The 14,208-nt window shown below is 37.7% G+C and overlaps 1 protein-coding gene across 2 annotated transcripts in view; it reads left to right on the forward strand.

The window, feature by feature from the left end:
- Window positions 1-333: 333 nt before the first annotated feature.
- LOC131242809 (MACPF domain-containing protein At4g24290-like) overlaps window positions 334-14,208 on the forward strand; it is a 30,298-nt gene continuing 16,423 nt past the window's right edge. The window contains exons 1-3 of one of the 2 annotated variants that reach the window (XM_058241704.1): window positions 334-1,069; window positions 2,897-3,135; window positions 7,560-7,758. In XM_058241704.1, the coding sequence (XP_058097687.1) occupies window positions 803-1,069; window positions 2,897-3,135; window positions 7,560-7,758 (705 nt within the window). In that variant the 5' untranslated portion in view covers window positions 334-802. Of the gene's footprint in view, window positions 1,078-2,896; window positions 3,136-7,559; window positions 7,759-14,208 lie in introns of both variants that reach the window. The other variant, XM_058241705.1, reaches the window with a different exon arrangement.

Below are 14,208 nucleotides of genomic sequence, written 5' to 3' on the forward strand. Positions count from 1 at the left end.
CTTCTGAGGGCAGAAAGATAATTCTCTTGCCACCGACCATTCGAAAAGAAAGATCCCCCTGGAAGAACTCGTGTTTTTTTTCCTTCTGTCGAACGAACTATAAAAATCCTCCAAACGCCGATGGAATCGAGTCGTCTGTCTTCTCTTTCAACTATCTTTTTGTCTTTTGGCGGTTCGAGGGTAGTTAGGGTTCTTCTTCTGCGATTTTCGGAATATTTTTGAAGATTACGTTGAATGAGCTACTGTTCTCTTGAACATATCTGGAGATTTTGGAGGGTTTTCGTCGTTCGTTTTTTCGTGGAATTTTCCGTGGAACTAGGGTTTTGATATTTTGAATCTTTTTTTTTTTTTTTTTTTTTTTAAATTTTGAAATTCTATTGTGAATCTAGGCTTTTCTCTGTGATTTTCGAAAATTTGCAGTAAAACTACTGGAATTCTAGTGTTTTTACTTTGCATTTTCCAACAAGAAAATCTAGATTTGGACGGCTTTGGGCTGGTGTTCTTTTGAAAATCTGAGGAAATTTAGGTAGTTTGAATTCGGATTCTATGTAATTTCCCGCAAAACTAGTTTCTTTTTACAGACCTTTTTCTGTTTTTGGAATTTTCTCGAAATTTGTATTTTTTTGTTCTGAGATTTATGAAAATTCGTGGGAAAACCAGTGTAGGGAAAACTTAGGACTGATGTTCTTCTAAAAATTGATGGTAATCTAGGGTTCATGTAGCCGTTCTTAAATAGTTACAGAAATCCAGCGTTTGGAACTGAGTTTGGAGGTCTTGGGATTCCAAGAGAAACCAAATAAGCATGGTGGAGGAATCGCACTTAACACCGCAGCTGAAAGCTGCCAAAAGTGCAATTCAGTCAATTGGGCTGGGATACGACATTAATGTAGATCTTCGTCTCAAGCACTGTAAGGGCTTTTCAGATCCATGTTTGATTGAGCTCGAAGATGGTCAGGGCCGAGATATTGTCCTGCCTGGTGGTATATCGATCTCCAATGTTTCGAAGTCGATAAAGTGTGATAAAGGAGAACGGATGCGATTCAAGTCAGATGTTCTCTCCTTTCAACAAGTATGGATGTGGGTTGGATCATCTTTTTCTATTTGATTGGTGTAGGATTTAAATGATTTTGGTAGTACTCTGTTGTCAATTGGTTATGAAATTTGTCGTTTGCAGTTGCATGTATTTCTTTTTCTTTTTTCTGTTTTGTATTTCGCGATCCCTATGATTGGTCTGATCTCTATGTTTCAAATACTTCTGGTGATCAGCACTATTGATCTGGTGGGCCATCATGTGGAGGGTTAATAGGTTACTTGCAGATTTGACAACCATGTTCTTGTTTTGTTGGTTGAATGTCAACTATAACTCTCACTGTTCCTTTTGCCAGCCACTGGTTGGATGGCTACCATGGTTATGTCCCTCATGCTTCCTTGGATGTGGGTTATCCATGTGGCTGCATGCCAGAAGAAGAGTCCCAACTGTCAACCCACAAAATTCTTCATAGATTCAGCATGAAATAAAAGTAATGGACTGTGGATTTGCTTTGAACAGCCTACTAGCAGCTATGCTAGTGGTCATAATGTTTGCCTCCTTGTCTTCTTCTTCTTCTTTTAATTTGAATAACCATCATCAATATTCATAAATTTGTTGCATAGTTCCGATGGTGGAGGATGTCTGATTGAGGCATTAATCTTAAGAATAAATGCCGGCCCTGGTTGTTAAGAAAATGACCAAAATGCCACTGTTATTGGTGTCTGTGTAGGTTCCTAAAGCTGCTTCAATGCTTATTTAATGGTAGTTTATATTACTTCTTGGAGTGGCCAAAACTGTTTCTATCAATTATCTTGATACCATGGTGAACCTGAACACGTACCTAATATTTGAACTTCCTAAATTGTTCTTCTCTCTTTCTAACAAATATTCATCTCCATATCAGGCCATTGGTGGCTTACTTATGATAAATCATGAGTTCCTTTTTCCATCTTATATTTAAACTTGTAACTGCAAACCCATTATTTGCGAAAGAAAAAAGCAAGCATCCTCTGTTACATCGGCGAATCTTCTAATTTGGAGTCCAAAGTCTGACCCAATCTCTACTACTGGGGACACCATCAATGCAAGAAAAAAAAAACTTCTTGAAGCTTGGAACCTTGAAGCATTTATGCCACCTGGAATAATTTATCAATTAGATAAGTACTTGTTTATTCACATTTCAATCTGTACATAAATTGGAAAGAAAACTGATTATAAGCGACACTAGAATCTCGTAGTATTCAGGACTAGATGAATGCTTGTCATATTACATTCAGATTAGAGATGTTTTCTTATTTTTTCCGCAGCTGAGGATATAGAAATCATAAAAAGATTCAGTTTGTCTTGTATTCAAGTTTCTTTTGTTTATATTGTCTTGTGCCATTGGAATCATCCTTTGCTTTCATATAGATTTGTTTTTCTGATAATTCACAAAAACTCTTACTGAATAAACAGAGGACTGCTCTTTTTACAGAATTTCTGGTTTTAAACGGACTGATAAGATAGGTATACAGAATTCTGTCATATTTCATGTTAAAGGTTGGTTATTTTTGCCCCCAAATTAATCGAGTTAAGGCTTAGATGATGATGATGTTGTTTTTTAGTAGTTATGTTGAAGAATGAAGATATCCTTAAACTGGCCATCATGTCTGCCTTGATTTTTACCATCTCTGCACTCTTTTAGAATTGTATTTTCCATGTTCAGTTCCCAGTTCCACCGCTGTCCGATTTGCAATAACTGAATGCTTCAGGTTCTGAAAAAAAAAATTCTCATGGATTAAAAAGCTGTCCAATGACTTCAAATGTTGGAGCATGAGAAACATAAATTCTTTTTCTGTCTTTTAATGGTTTTGTATTTTTCCACAGATGTCGGAGCAATTCAACCAAGAAATGTCTCTGACCGGTAAAGTTCCCTCAGGCTTGTTCAATTCTATGTTCGAATTTTCAAGTTGCTGGCAGAAGGATGCGGCCAAAACTAAGACCCTTGCCTATGATGGGTGGTTCATTACACTCTACACCATTGCATTAGCAAAATCCCATATGCTATTGCACGACCATGTTAAACATGCAGTTCCATCATCATGGGATCCTGCTGCATTGGCCAGGTGAAATTCTTCACTCCTTAAGTATCTCCACAAATGAACTGATGACCTTGTAGATGCCAATGTGAAGATAGATATAGACCAACTATGATCTTTTGTATCTCTCTGACCAATTAGTTCAACATCTTGGAAAAGCAAAAAATCAAACTGTTGCATTCAAGACACTGCAGAAGCAAAATGTGGAGAGATGGACACTACTACCAGCAAAACTGGTTCGGAATTAATGATACAGTATAGCAATAAGAAACCCTTAACATGCTCAAAAGTGTTATGCATATCGTTGCAAATCCTGTAACCCACAATAGAACTCAACACAAGGAGATTGACTGGCACTTCATGAGAGGAAAGATCTATACATGAGTAATAGGACTCTTTACGCTATAAAGATCCCTAGTTAAAATTGAAGAACTAGCTGCAAATTCAATTACGTCTCTTTTTTTCTTTTTTCCTTTTTTTTTTTTTTTTGAGAGAGAGAGAGAGATTGCTGCAAATTCCATTACCAAGGTTGCTTTCAAAGGTTGGTGGTGTTGTTGCATCGACAAGATGGGAATAGAGATCTTCAATTCTTCATTCACTGGCTTGAGGGGAGTGTAGAAGATAACAGATTTCTTTATCATGGATTCGTGGTTTAGGGTAGTTTTGTAAGTCATAAAAGTAAAAAAGGTGTATTTTTAAGTTAAAAGAAAGGTGCATTTGTAACTTATTCTTCTTTTTTACCAACAGTGATAAGTTTTATTTCATAGAGACCAAAGGTCTAAATAATTACAAGAACAAAAACATAAGAAAAGGGAAAAACAGAAGCTACAAATCAACCCAACTTTCACCAAGCCGATCTACCCCAACTACCTTAGATTCAATAGCCCATTCCCTGGCCTGCTCTTTTATCAAAATGCCAATCCGCTCTAAAGATCTATTCTGATTCCTGAAGACGCGATTGTTCCTTTCCATCCATAAAACCCAAATCCTAGCCAGTAGACATAGGCGCCATGTCTTCTTTCCTATCTTTCCTTTTTCCCTCGTCATGCCAAGAATGATAAAGATCTTCAATAAAACCCAGCATGACCCATTGAATAGTGAAACCGGTAAGAATAGCTGCCCAAAGCTTTGTTGCAAAAGAACAATGGATGAAAAGATGGTTTACCAATTCCTCCACCCAGTAGCACATAAGACACACGTTCGAAGGACCATTCCCCTCTTGCCCAAATTGTCGAGCGTTAGAACTTTATTCCAACCCACTAACCACAATAGCGCTGCCACCTTTGGGGGAGCTCCATATCTCCAAAGATAAGCCATTTGACTGATTTCAGTACTACTTGAACCTCCACTGATCTTCTGGTAAAAGGATTTAATTGTGAACCTACAGGATTTTTCTGGTGGTCATCTCAATGAGTCTCTATGAAGCATTTGCGGCCGAACCTTCTCCAACAAGTTCAACAATGACAACAATTCCTCAACCTCCACCTAGGTGTATTTGTAACTTAAAATCAGTGTTTTAAATAGCGAATAGTGTGTAGCATAGGATTTATCCCTCTGAGGAGTGAGGTGTAAGCTACATAGATTTTTAATCATGGTTGCCCTTTGTTGCACCAATTTCATGATATTTTACACCAAAGTAGACTGATTAATAAAGAAATTTAACAAAAGTTCATGATATTTGGTGCAACCAAATGCAACTTTAAGTAATAGGTAAGGGCCATGATTAAGTATAAAGATAAACAAAGAGCAATGAAGCTGGTATTAAGCTGGTTTAGTACTATTATGTATATTATTTTACTAGAAGCATTGAAAAGATTAACTAATTTGTGTTGAAAAAATGTGACAAATCATTAAAAAATCATTAATTAATTTTAATGTTCTAGTGAAAATTAACTTGTAATGTGAGTTACGTAGTTTGGAGCGTATGCAAATTATCATATAGCATACGCTACACGTGACTTAAGTTATTTTCATGAGCTATGCAGTGTTGAGGCTAAGCTACGCTGTAGTATAAGCTACACGCTACATATGTAAGTTATTTAAAACACAGCTTAAAAAAATTTGATATTAGAGGTGCTTAAATATGTTATTTGACTAATTTCAACCATTTTAGAAGCATGACTGATACTGATGCAGAATGCACTAGACGGGTGATGGATTCAATGAATAGATGTGTTGAATAATCCTCAATGTTTTAAAGGATAATCTCACACTCAGATTTGAGAGATCAACTCACTCTCAATAACCGTTTCTATGATGTGAAGGTAAAAAAGAGACAACTCTAGGATTTTTAATGAATGTCAAAAATACTTGAGGTCTCTACAGGCACTCCTTGTACAGTGAGTGTGCGAAAATGAGCAAAATACTAACTAAAGAAAATAACCATGGTTAACATGCTGATCAGGTAACCAAGCAAACCTAAAAAATAAAGGGAGCGGAGGCCTCACCCAACATGGTGCAGTGCTGAACGTGGGGCCCTCCTTGGTGTATGTATTCTACATCCACACCGTCCATCTGTTTTTGCAGCTCATTTTAGGGCACAGGCCCAAAAATGAAGCATATCCAAATCTCAGTTGGACCACACTACAGGAAACAGTGGTGATTGAACACCCACCATTGAAAACTTCTTAAGGCCTACCGTAATGTTTTCGTAATTTTTATTTGCCATCCAACTTGTTGATAAGGTTACAAAAACCTGGATGAAAGGGGAAAAAAAATATCAGCTTTATCCAAAACTTCTGTGGCCCAAAAAAAGTTTCTAATGGCCAATCACCACTGTTTCATATGGTTCGGTCCACCTGAGACTTGGATCTGCCCCGTTTTTGCTTTCTTGCCCTAAAATGAGCTGGAAAAACAGATGGACGGCATGGATATACAATATGTATATCAAGGTGGGCCCCATGGTCAGGGCCACACCGTGTTTGGTGATGCTGGGGGGGGCAGAACTAATCCGCTCTCACAAATAAAAGACCAAAACAAATTAAAAAAATAACCATTCATGTGGGCCATGGGCCATGGTCTACACAGATGAAAAGTGCACTAATCTGAACAATGCATGGATGAACAGTACACATGTGTGGGGTCCATGTTCTTTCGAACCAGCTTTGGGGCCCACTAGACTGATCAGACAGACATGTATCAGGGGCCCTCTCTTGTCATCTGTGTATCAGTGGGGTCAATAGTCTGATCCATGGTTCAAAATATTGGCCGGTATGTAGTGTGCCAGCCCGTTGCTTATTGGTCCTGGATGATCTGATACAAACAACTAAATCATTCACATAGCTGACGGCTGATTCGGCCAATTCATGAAAACTCCACAACCCCCAACCCCCCCCCCCCCCCTCGGAAATGGAGGAAAATTTACAAGAAAATCTTGTTGAGAACGATCAAGGAAAATGGCTTTTCCTTTCCCACAATCTCCTAGAAGTGTTGTTCCCCAAGAACCACCGTTTCATCAGTTTGTTCTCAATGGATACAAACAGGCCCATGGAGAAGAGGTTGAAAGGGTTTTCTCACTACACAACATGACAGAAGCACTACATGTTGTGTCAACACAAAGAAGTGGAAAAATGGAACTTATTTCTTTCGAAAGTTCTCTCTCGTAGATTTGTAAACTTGTAGTATGCGTGTTATGCATATTTCACTTTCACACAAATGTATGATATTTTTGCATTAATTGCATTCCAAACTACTAACAAAACCTGTAGGCGGTAAAATTATTACAATGATGAGGATATTCATGAGCCCTCTTGATCTTTGATGTGGTATGGACTGAGTTGGCATCATAAACTACTCTTATTTTATACCAGCCAATATCTGTAATATGATTCATTTACTGCCTGTAATGTATTCTGTATTGTAGCCACCACTCCCAGGCTCACAGCACATGTATCCTTCTAGATTTGTAGACTAGTAGTAGCATATATGCAATTAGAACTACAAAGACTCTCAAATCTATCCAACAGTACCACCTCTATAAGTGTGGTGTGTACAAGCCCAATAAAGGGAGCCATCATTTGCATAAAACCCCAAAAAAACTGTTGATTGGACTTGAGCATCCCCACAGTCCAATCAAATTCTTAAGCATAGCTACTTGGTTGGATGTCACTTGGATCTGTGAACCCAATAGTCCATTCAGAAAACTAATCAGCCACTATTTTGAATAACCAAGCTTGTGCGGTCCATTGTTGGACCTCCTTTGACATGTGATTGATCACCTGGATGCAAGAGCTGGAGTCTAATATATCATTATTTGCATGGGGCTTTCATTACTGTTGAATTTTAATATCCTGTGTCTGCTTGTATTGTCCCAATGATGCATAAAATATGAGTTTCATGTTTATTATATCCCATCTATATTCGTTTTTTAATCAGCCCCATCTATATATCAAGCTCTACATGAAATAGAGAATCCTGAAGAGTTTCTGAGATTTTGTTCATCGTTCAAACAGTTTTATTGAGAGATATGGTACCCATGTTATTGTGGGTGTAAAGATGGGAGGGAAGGATGTCGTTTATGTGAAACAACAGTATTCATCAAATCATCAACCTGCTGAAATTCAGAGAAGGCTGAAGGAGATGGCGGATAGGAGGTTTCTAGATGTCAATGGACAGTATGGCATAGATTTAGAAGAAAAACATGGGGACAAGGTGTGTGTTAATCCCACCCACCAGAGTCTTTCTTTTTCTTGAATTTATAGTTCATGGATAGAAGACATTTCTGCCCATCCCTCTAGAGTTTGTTATCTGAAGAACCTGAGGAACCTGTATATTATATCGTAAAGCTCCTTGGAGTTTTGCAATAAATAATATGAAATGCTGCTCAATAGTGGACACGGGATAATTAGTGTTACAGTAACTCAAGATCTCAAGATATTCTATTTGACTTCTCTTCAGTGAGGTTCTGTTTTTTCCCCCTTTGTTCTGATGATGTATTTCATGATGGTCAATCCACCATCAGCATTGCATCATATCCTGCTTTCCATGATATATCATTTCTTAGCATAAGGTATGTTGTTTCTTTCATGAACATATGAGTTGAATTGGCAACTCTGTATGCACTCTGATCTGGAGGGTGCTTCTCCAAAGCGTAGTGGAGTATTTTGAACTTCCTAGTATGATAAAAAGTAACTACCAACTCTAGAAACTTCACAATTATGAAATCACCAGCATGCATTATTATTCATAATTTGGATTTCTAAAAGTGCTTTGTGGTCCTCTTGTGTGGACTTCTACTGCTATTCAAAAGAGAATTAGGGGTTACACTCCGATCTTGAGAACATACCCTAATTCTGGATGAAGGGATAGATGGTTGTGCGTTCACCCACTGTCCATGATGTTTGTGGATGAACTAAGAGCTTGTGTGCATTTCTGCCTCTACTGGCTGAAGATGCTACTGGGTTGTTTTGGAATTATTGGGTACTACTTATAAGAAAAACTATCCCCCTCACAGGTTATTTCACCTCCCATGAATAAGCTGTTTGTTTCACTTCTTTTTCTTTTTTTGTTGCAAAATTAATATATAGTGGAAGGGATATGAGCAGAAAGTTTACACGTGCCTGCAATTGGAAAACATGCTCTGTAATCAGTGTCTTGAAAAACATAAATTAAGCATGTTCTTTTTCGCAGTTGAATCCCTGAATGCTAGAGAAGGTTCAACTAACTAAATTTGGTCAACGCTATATGGATTCTGTTTAGATGCACCTGAGAATCCCCATCTCCATTACACATTCTGCTGGTGGCAGAGAATAATCGCATGGCAAGTAGATGATATCTTGGTATGAATAAAGAGTCAGGTGATTGTTCAAGTTGGTCTCATGACCCTTTGAATACTTGTCAATAATTACCCATCAATGCCAAAAGTGCATATTTTATGCACCAGTACTTACCAAAGTACCATTCCATTCAAATGGGAATATACCCTTTCCAAGGTGTCCCGTATCGGTATCGGTTGGCGTAACGGTGTCCTCCAAAACCGATACGGATACGAGGGCGTAACGGTGATACGGGGGCGTAACGGCCCGTAACGGCGCAAATTTTTTTTTTTGCCAAAAAAATATGAAAAAATATGGATTAAATCCAGAATATTCTAAGCATTCCAAATATGCATTCATTTATAAATTGGAACATGTTTATGGTGGTGTAACGGTCCACTCTTTGGTGAGAAGTTGTATCGGACTGTCTGATGAATTTATGAACCAGATAACTTGAATTTGACTACAAAATTCATATATTTAATTTTCTAGCTATCTACTATCAATGATAGATATATTAGAATGAATGTAAAATGAAAATATCTTACATTATGTATTTGCAATTATTTTTGAGGAATTTCTCGAACATACCTGTGGTCCTGTGCAGTGTGGTGCACGTGACTGTGATAGTGTAATTCCTGTCTATGACCTATCATCCTCAAGTCAAGAATATTAAAAAAAAAAAAAAATAGTAGTGTCTGATATACTCCCCTGCAACTTGATTAAGGATTACTTGATTGGTTGTCAGGGGAGCTATTTTAAATACAAGTTCGGCAGTGTCAAGTGTGTGCAATTGTGCATGGCTTCTTGCAATAATACTGTTGTGAGCTGTCTGCTGCAAATACTTACCTTAACACAAATATATACTCACAATCACAAGTCACCACCAAAATGAAAATCTGCTTTTTTGTGGTTGCTCGACCTCCACATCATCGTCATCGTCACCATCAGGCTGAGGCTATCCAATAGGTGTAGGTGCTGCATATCCATAATATCTAGTGCCAGAAGGAAATACTAGATCAACGAAACTAGAGGATGACTGATCCTGACTAGGCAACGACTCTGACCCGGAGTAAGGATATCCACCAGTGCTCGTCGAATAGCCATACTGGTGCCCATACTCAGGTTGTTGAGAATCTTGAGATTGAGAGTGCGTCTGCTGTGATGAGTAACTTGGATTTGGATCTGGATATCTATAATCATATGGATATTGATCGGGAGGGCTACTCCAACATGAATGTGATGGAACAGGCTCAGTATAACCATCATAATTCAATTCATCATAAGAATATCCATCATAATAACCAAGACCATGAGCCTGCCGATGTTCCAAACCTCTCGGACCCGGTGCACCACTAGATGTACCCACCTCCTGCTGGCTGTATCGTGACTCGGTACACTCATAAGTCCGACCTCGTGTACCACCTCGTCGCTGTTCATCGACATCGTGATCTGTAGACGGCTGTATAGGGCGCTGAGCAACACCAGAAGTGCCAGCACCAGGGGCAGGGAGGTCATCGTCTTCATCCGACACGGTCACGCTACCACTGCTCGTACTCTTTTGTTGATCTTGAGCCGTATCTGTACGTGGCATAAACGCTGCCCCTCTTACTGGGTCCAACACATCTGCACGACTCTCTTGTTGCGCTCTGTGTATTTTTGGGTCATCAGTTTCCAATTCTTCACTATCCTCTTCAATTTGCTTTTCCCTTGTTTCCAACCAAGGTAGAAGTGGGTCATCCTCATCATAAATATTATCTAAGTTTATTGGACAGTAGTCTCCGTCATCAGCAACTGTAATACTCCTATGATGTCGTCGCATTCTTAGTTTTATATTGTAGTGCATGAAAACAAGTCTATTTATTTCAAACAATCTATTCCTATTCTTTGAATGAATGAGCGCAAAACAACTCCAATTCCTTTCGCAGCTAGAGGAAGATGTTGTCTAGCTCAAAACTTTTACTGCAATTTTTTGGAAAGCCTTCGTACTCTCTCCGAAATTAATCCACCATTCGGCCTATTGCAATCTAGATACTGCATGCTGTGCAAGAGCATCTCCAAAGCTACCAAGGCGATTTCCAAATGTATCTAATTCATTTAATGCCTTTATTTGCAGATCTAAGTCAGGCTCTAATCTCTTTATCACATTTTTTAGCCCGACACGAACTTCATCATTCGCAACAAATGATTGGGCATATCTATACCTAGGATTTAGGTAGTAACCTGCTGCATGAAGATCGTGATGGAGTTGTTTTGTCCATCTCTTGTCGATCATCTTCCAATAAGTCTGCCAACTTCTACAATCACGTTGAATTGCAAACTTTGCCTTATCCATGGCATCATATAGGAAGCTCATGGTAGGTGCTTCATCGGATTCAACAAGACGGAGTACTCTCATTAGTGGCTCCATCACCTTTAGGATCGCCTTGACCTTCTTCCAATATTTGTTGTCCCGTATGGTGTTCGCAACTTCGACCGGTGTTCCTGATGTCTTCTTCCCATGTTTTGTGTTGAGCCATTCTCGGGAAGCGAACATCTCACTCAACTCTTCCCTATGTTGGAATAAACTCTCTAATGCTATAAAGTTTGTTGCGAATCTAGTCGCCGCAGGCCTCAACAACTCTCGTCCTTTCGTGAACTTTCTCATTATTGCAACTACTTGATTATGGTTGTAAATAAATGTCGTCACTTCCCTTGCCCTTTCGACCATTTCCTTAACATTCTTCTTCTTCCCAATATCTTCCAATATAAGATCAATACAATGGGCAGCACATGGTGACCAAAAAAGATGTTTTCTCTTATCCATCAACATATGTCCTGCAAGCTTATATGTTGCTTCATTATCTGTCACAATCTGCACTATATTCTCCTCTCCAATCTCGTCCACAACTTTATCCATTAGTCCATTAATATAATTAGAATTTTTTGTTGCCTCTGAGGCATCAATTGACTTGTGGTATATAGTTCCTAAGTGGCAGTATACTATGAAGTTGATCATACTGCGTCTGGTTGGGCCAGTCCAACCATCACACATGATTGTGCATCCTTTGGCTTGCCATACAGGTTTAAAGGTAGCTACATATGCTTTCACATCCGCATACTCTGCATCTGTCCATTTCCCCCTAATCTCCTTAGCCGTGGGAGCTTTTATTCCTTCACCTGCTTCTGCTGCTGCATCAATTACCACCTGCCAATATGGAGAATTGGCTGCGTTAGGAGGTATGTTGGCATGTATAAATAACTTTGCTGCTGCTCTACCTAATTTCTCAACGGAAGTTCTACTCCACATTTGTTTTATCTTCTTTTGTTTAGTTGATTCTTTCATAAATAGGATTGGATCAATAGAGGGTCTCCTAGGCTCATTTACTTCTTCATCCAAACGTATAGGGGCATCATGTAAAGATGTCTGTCGTCGGCTCCCAAACATATGTCGTAACCCACCAAACCTACCCACCCCACCCCCACCTGCAGAAGCAGTTGCACTCCCACTCCCACTCCCACTGCCCCCCTGTATCACGCACTGACCCATGCGTGCCAAACATGTGGCGACGTTCTTCCTCTTCACGAGCTAGACGCAAGCTCTCTCTCCTAGCTATAGTAAATTCTCAATCTGAATCTTCGTCAGAATCAATAATATCTTTATCACGAATGCCCATATATTCAGGACCAAACACTTCCTGTCGAGCTGCATCCAAAATATCATATTTCTTCTTTTGTACAGCAGCACGTTTACCCTTCGACTCATCTAGACTAGCTTGCATTAAAAGCATTATCTCTTTCGGTACTCTACTACATGGCGCAACTTGACTCTTTCGATGTGCCAAATGTTGTTTGAGACAGGTAATTCCACCAGTCACTAGTCTATCACAATACTTGCACTTCATTTGGTGCCTAGTACCACCAACACTCTCACAATGTTGCCATCCAATATCATCACTTGTTGTTGGCCAGACCCAGACATTTCTTTAGGTTTAGGTAGACACTAGATAATTAGATATGAGTATGAGTGTATGACCTATGTTAAAAAAGATGATTTTATATTCTAACTAAACCCTAAGAAGCTCCAAGGCAAAACCTGTCCAATATAAGCAAATAAAAACATAAAGTTACTAATTCGAAAATAGAAAAAAATTATAAAATGACACCCCAAATCTGTAAAATACACATTAACATGTTCTACTATGATTAACACATCACATGGCATGATTAAAACAGTAAAACAATCATTAAAAAATTATTTTTTAAATTTTAAAAAAAAGGGCCATAATTAATGCGTAAATAGAAAAAAATATTAAAAAATTATAAAATGGCACCCCAAATCTGTAAAATGCACATTAACATATTCTACTATGATTAACACATCATATGACATGATTAAAACAGCAATACAACCATTAAAAATTGATTTTTCGAATTTTAAAAAAAAGGGGCAAAATTCATGCGTAAATAGAAAAAAATATAAAATGGCACCCCAAATCTGTAAAATGCACATTAACATGTTCTACTATGATTAACACATCATATGGAATGATTAAAACAGCAAAACAATTATTAAAAATTGATTTTTTGAATTTTAAAAAAAGGGGCCAAAATTCATGCGTAAATAGAAAAAAATATTTAAAAAATATAAAATGGTACCCCAAATCTGTAAAATACACATTAACATGTTCTACTATGATTAACATATCATATGACATGATTAAAACAGCAAAACAATCATTAAAAATTGATTTTTTGAATTTTAAAAAAAAGGGGCAAAATTCATGCGTAAATAGAAAAAAATATTTAAAAAATATAAAATGGCACCCCAAATCTGTAAAATGCACATTAACATGTTCTACTATGATTAACACATCATATGACATGATTAAAACAGCAAAACAATCATTAAAAATTGATGTTTTGAATTTTTAAAAAAAGGGGCAAAATTCATGCGTAAATAGAAAAAAATATTTAAAAAATATAAAATGGCACCCCAAATCTGTAAAATGCACATTAACATGTTCTAATATGATTAACACATCATATGGCATGATTAAAACAACAAAACAACCATTAAAAATTGATTTTTTGAATTTAAAAAAAAAAAGGGTCAAAATTCATGCGTAAATAGAAAAAAATATTAAAAAAATATTAAATGGCACCCCAAATCTGTAAAATGCATATTAACATGTTCTACTATGATTAACACATCATATGAGATGATTAAAACAGCAAAACATATTAAAAAAAGTATAAATACCTATTTTTGACAAATTTATGAAAAATGGCCCACCAAGCTTTGATTCAACAAAATCCGCAATATAATGTGTTTTTTCCTCAAATATCCAGCCAAGGTTGGTCGAAA

This window comes from Magnolia sinica, chromosome 4 (assembly GCF_029962835.1).
Source record: "Magnolia sinica isolate HGM2019 chromosome 4, MsV1, whole genome shotgun sequence".
Classification (NCBI taxonomy): Eukaryota; Viridiplantae; Streptophyta; class Magnoliopsida; order Magnoliales; family Magnoliaceae; genus Magnolia; species Magnolia sinica.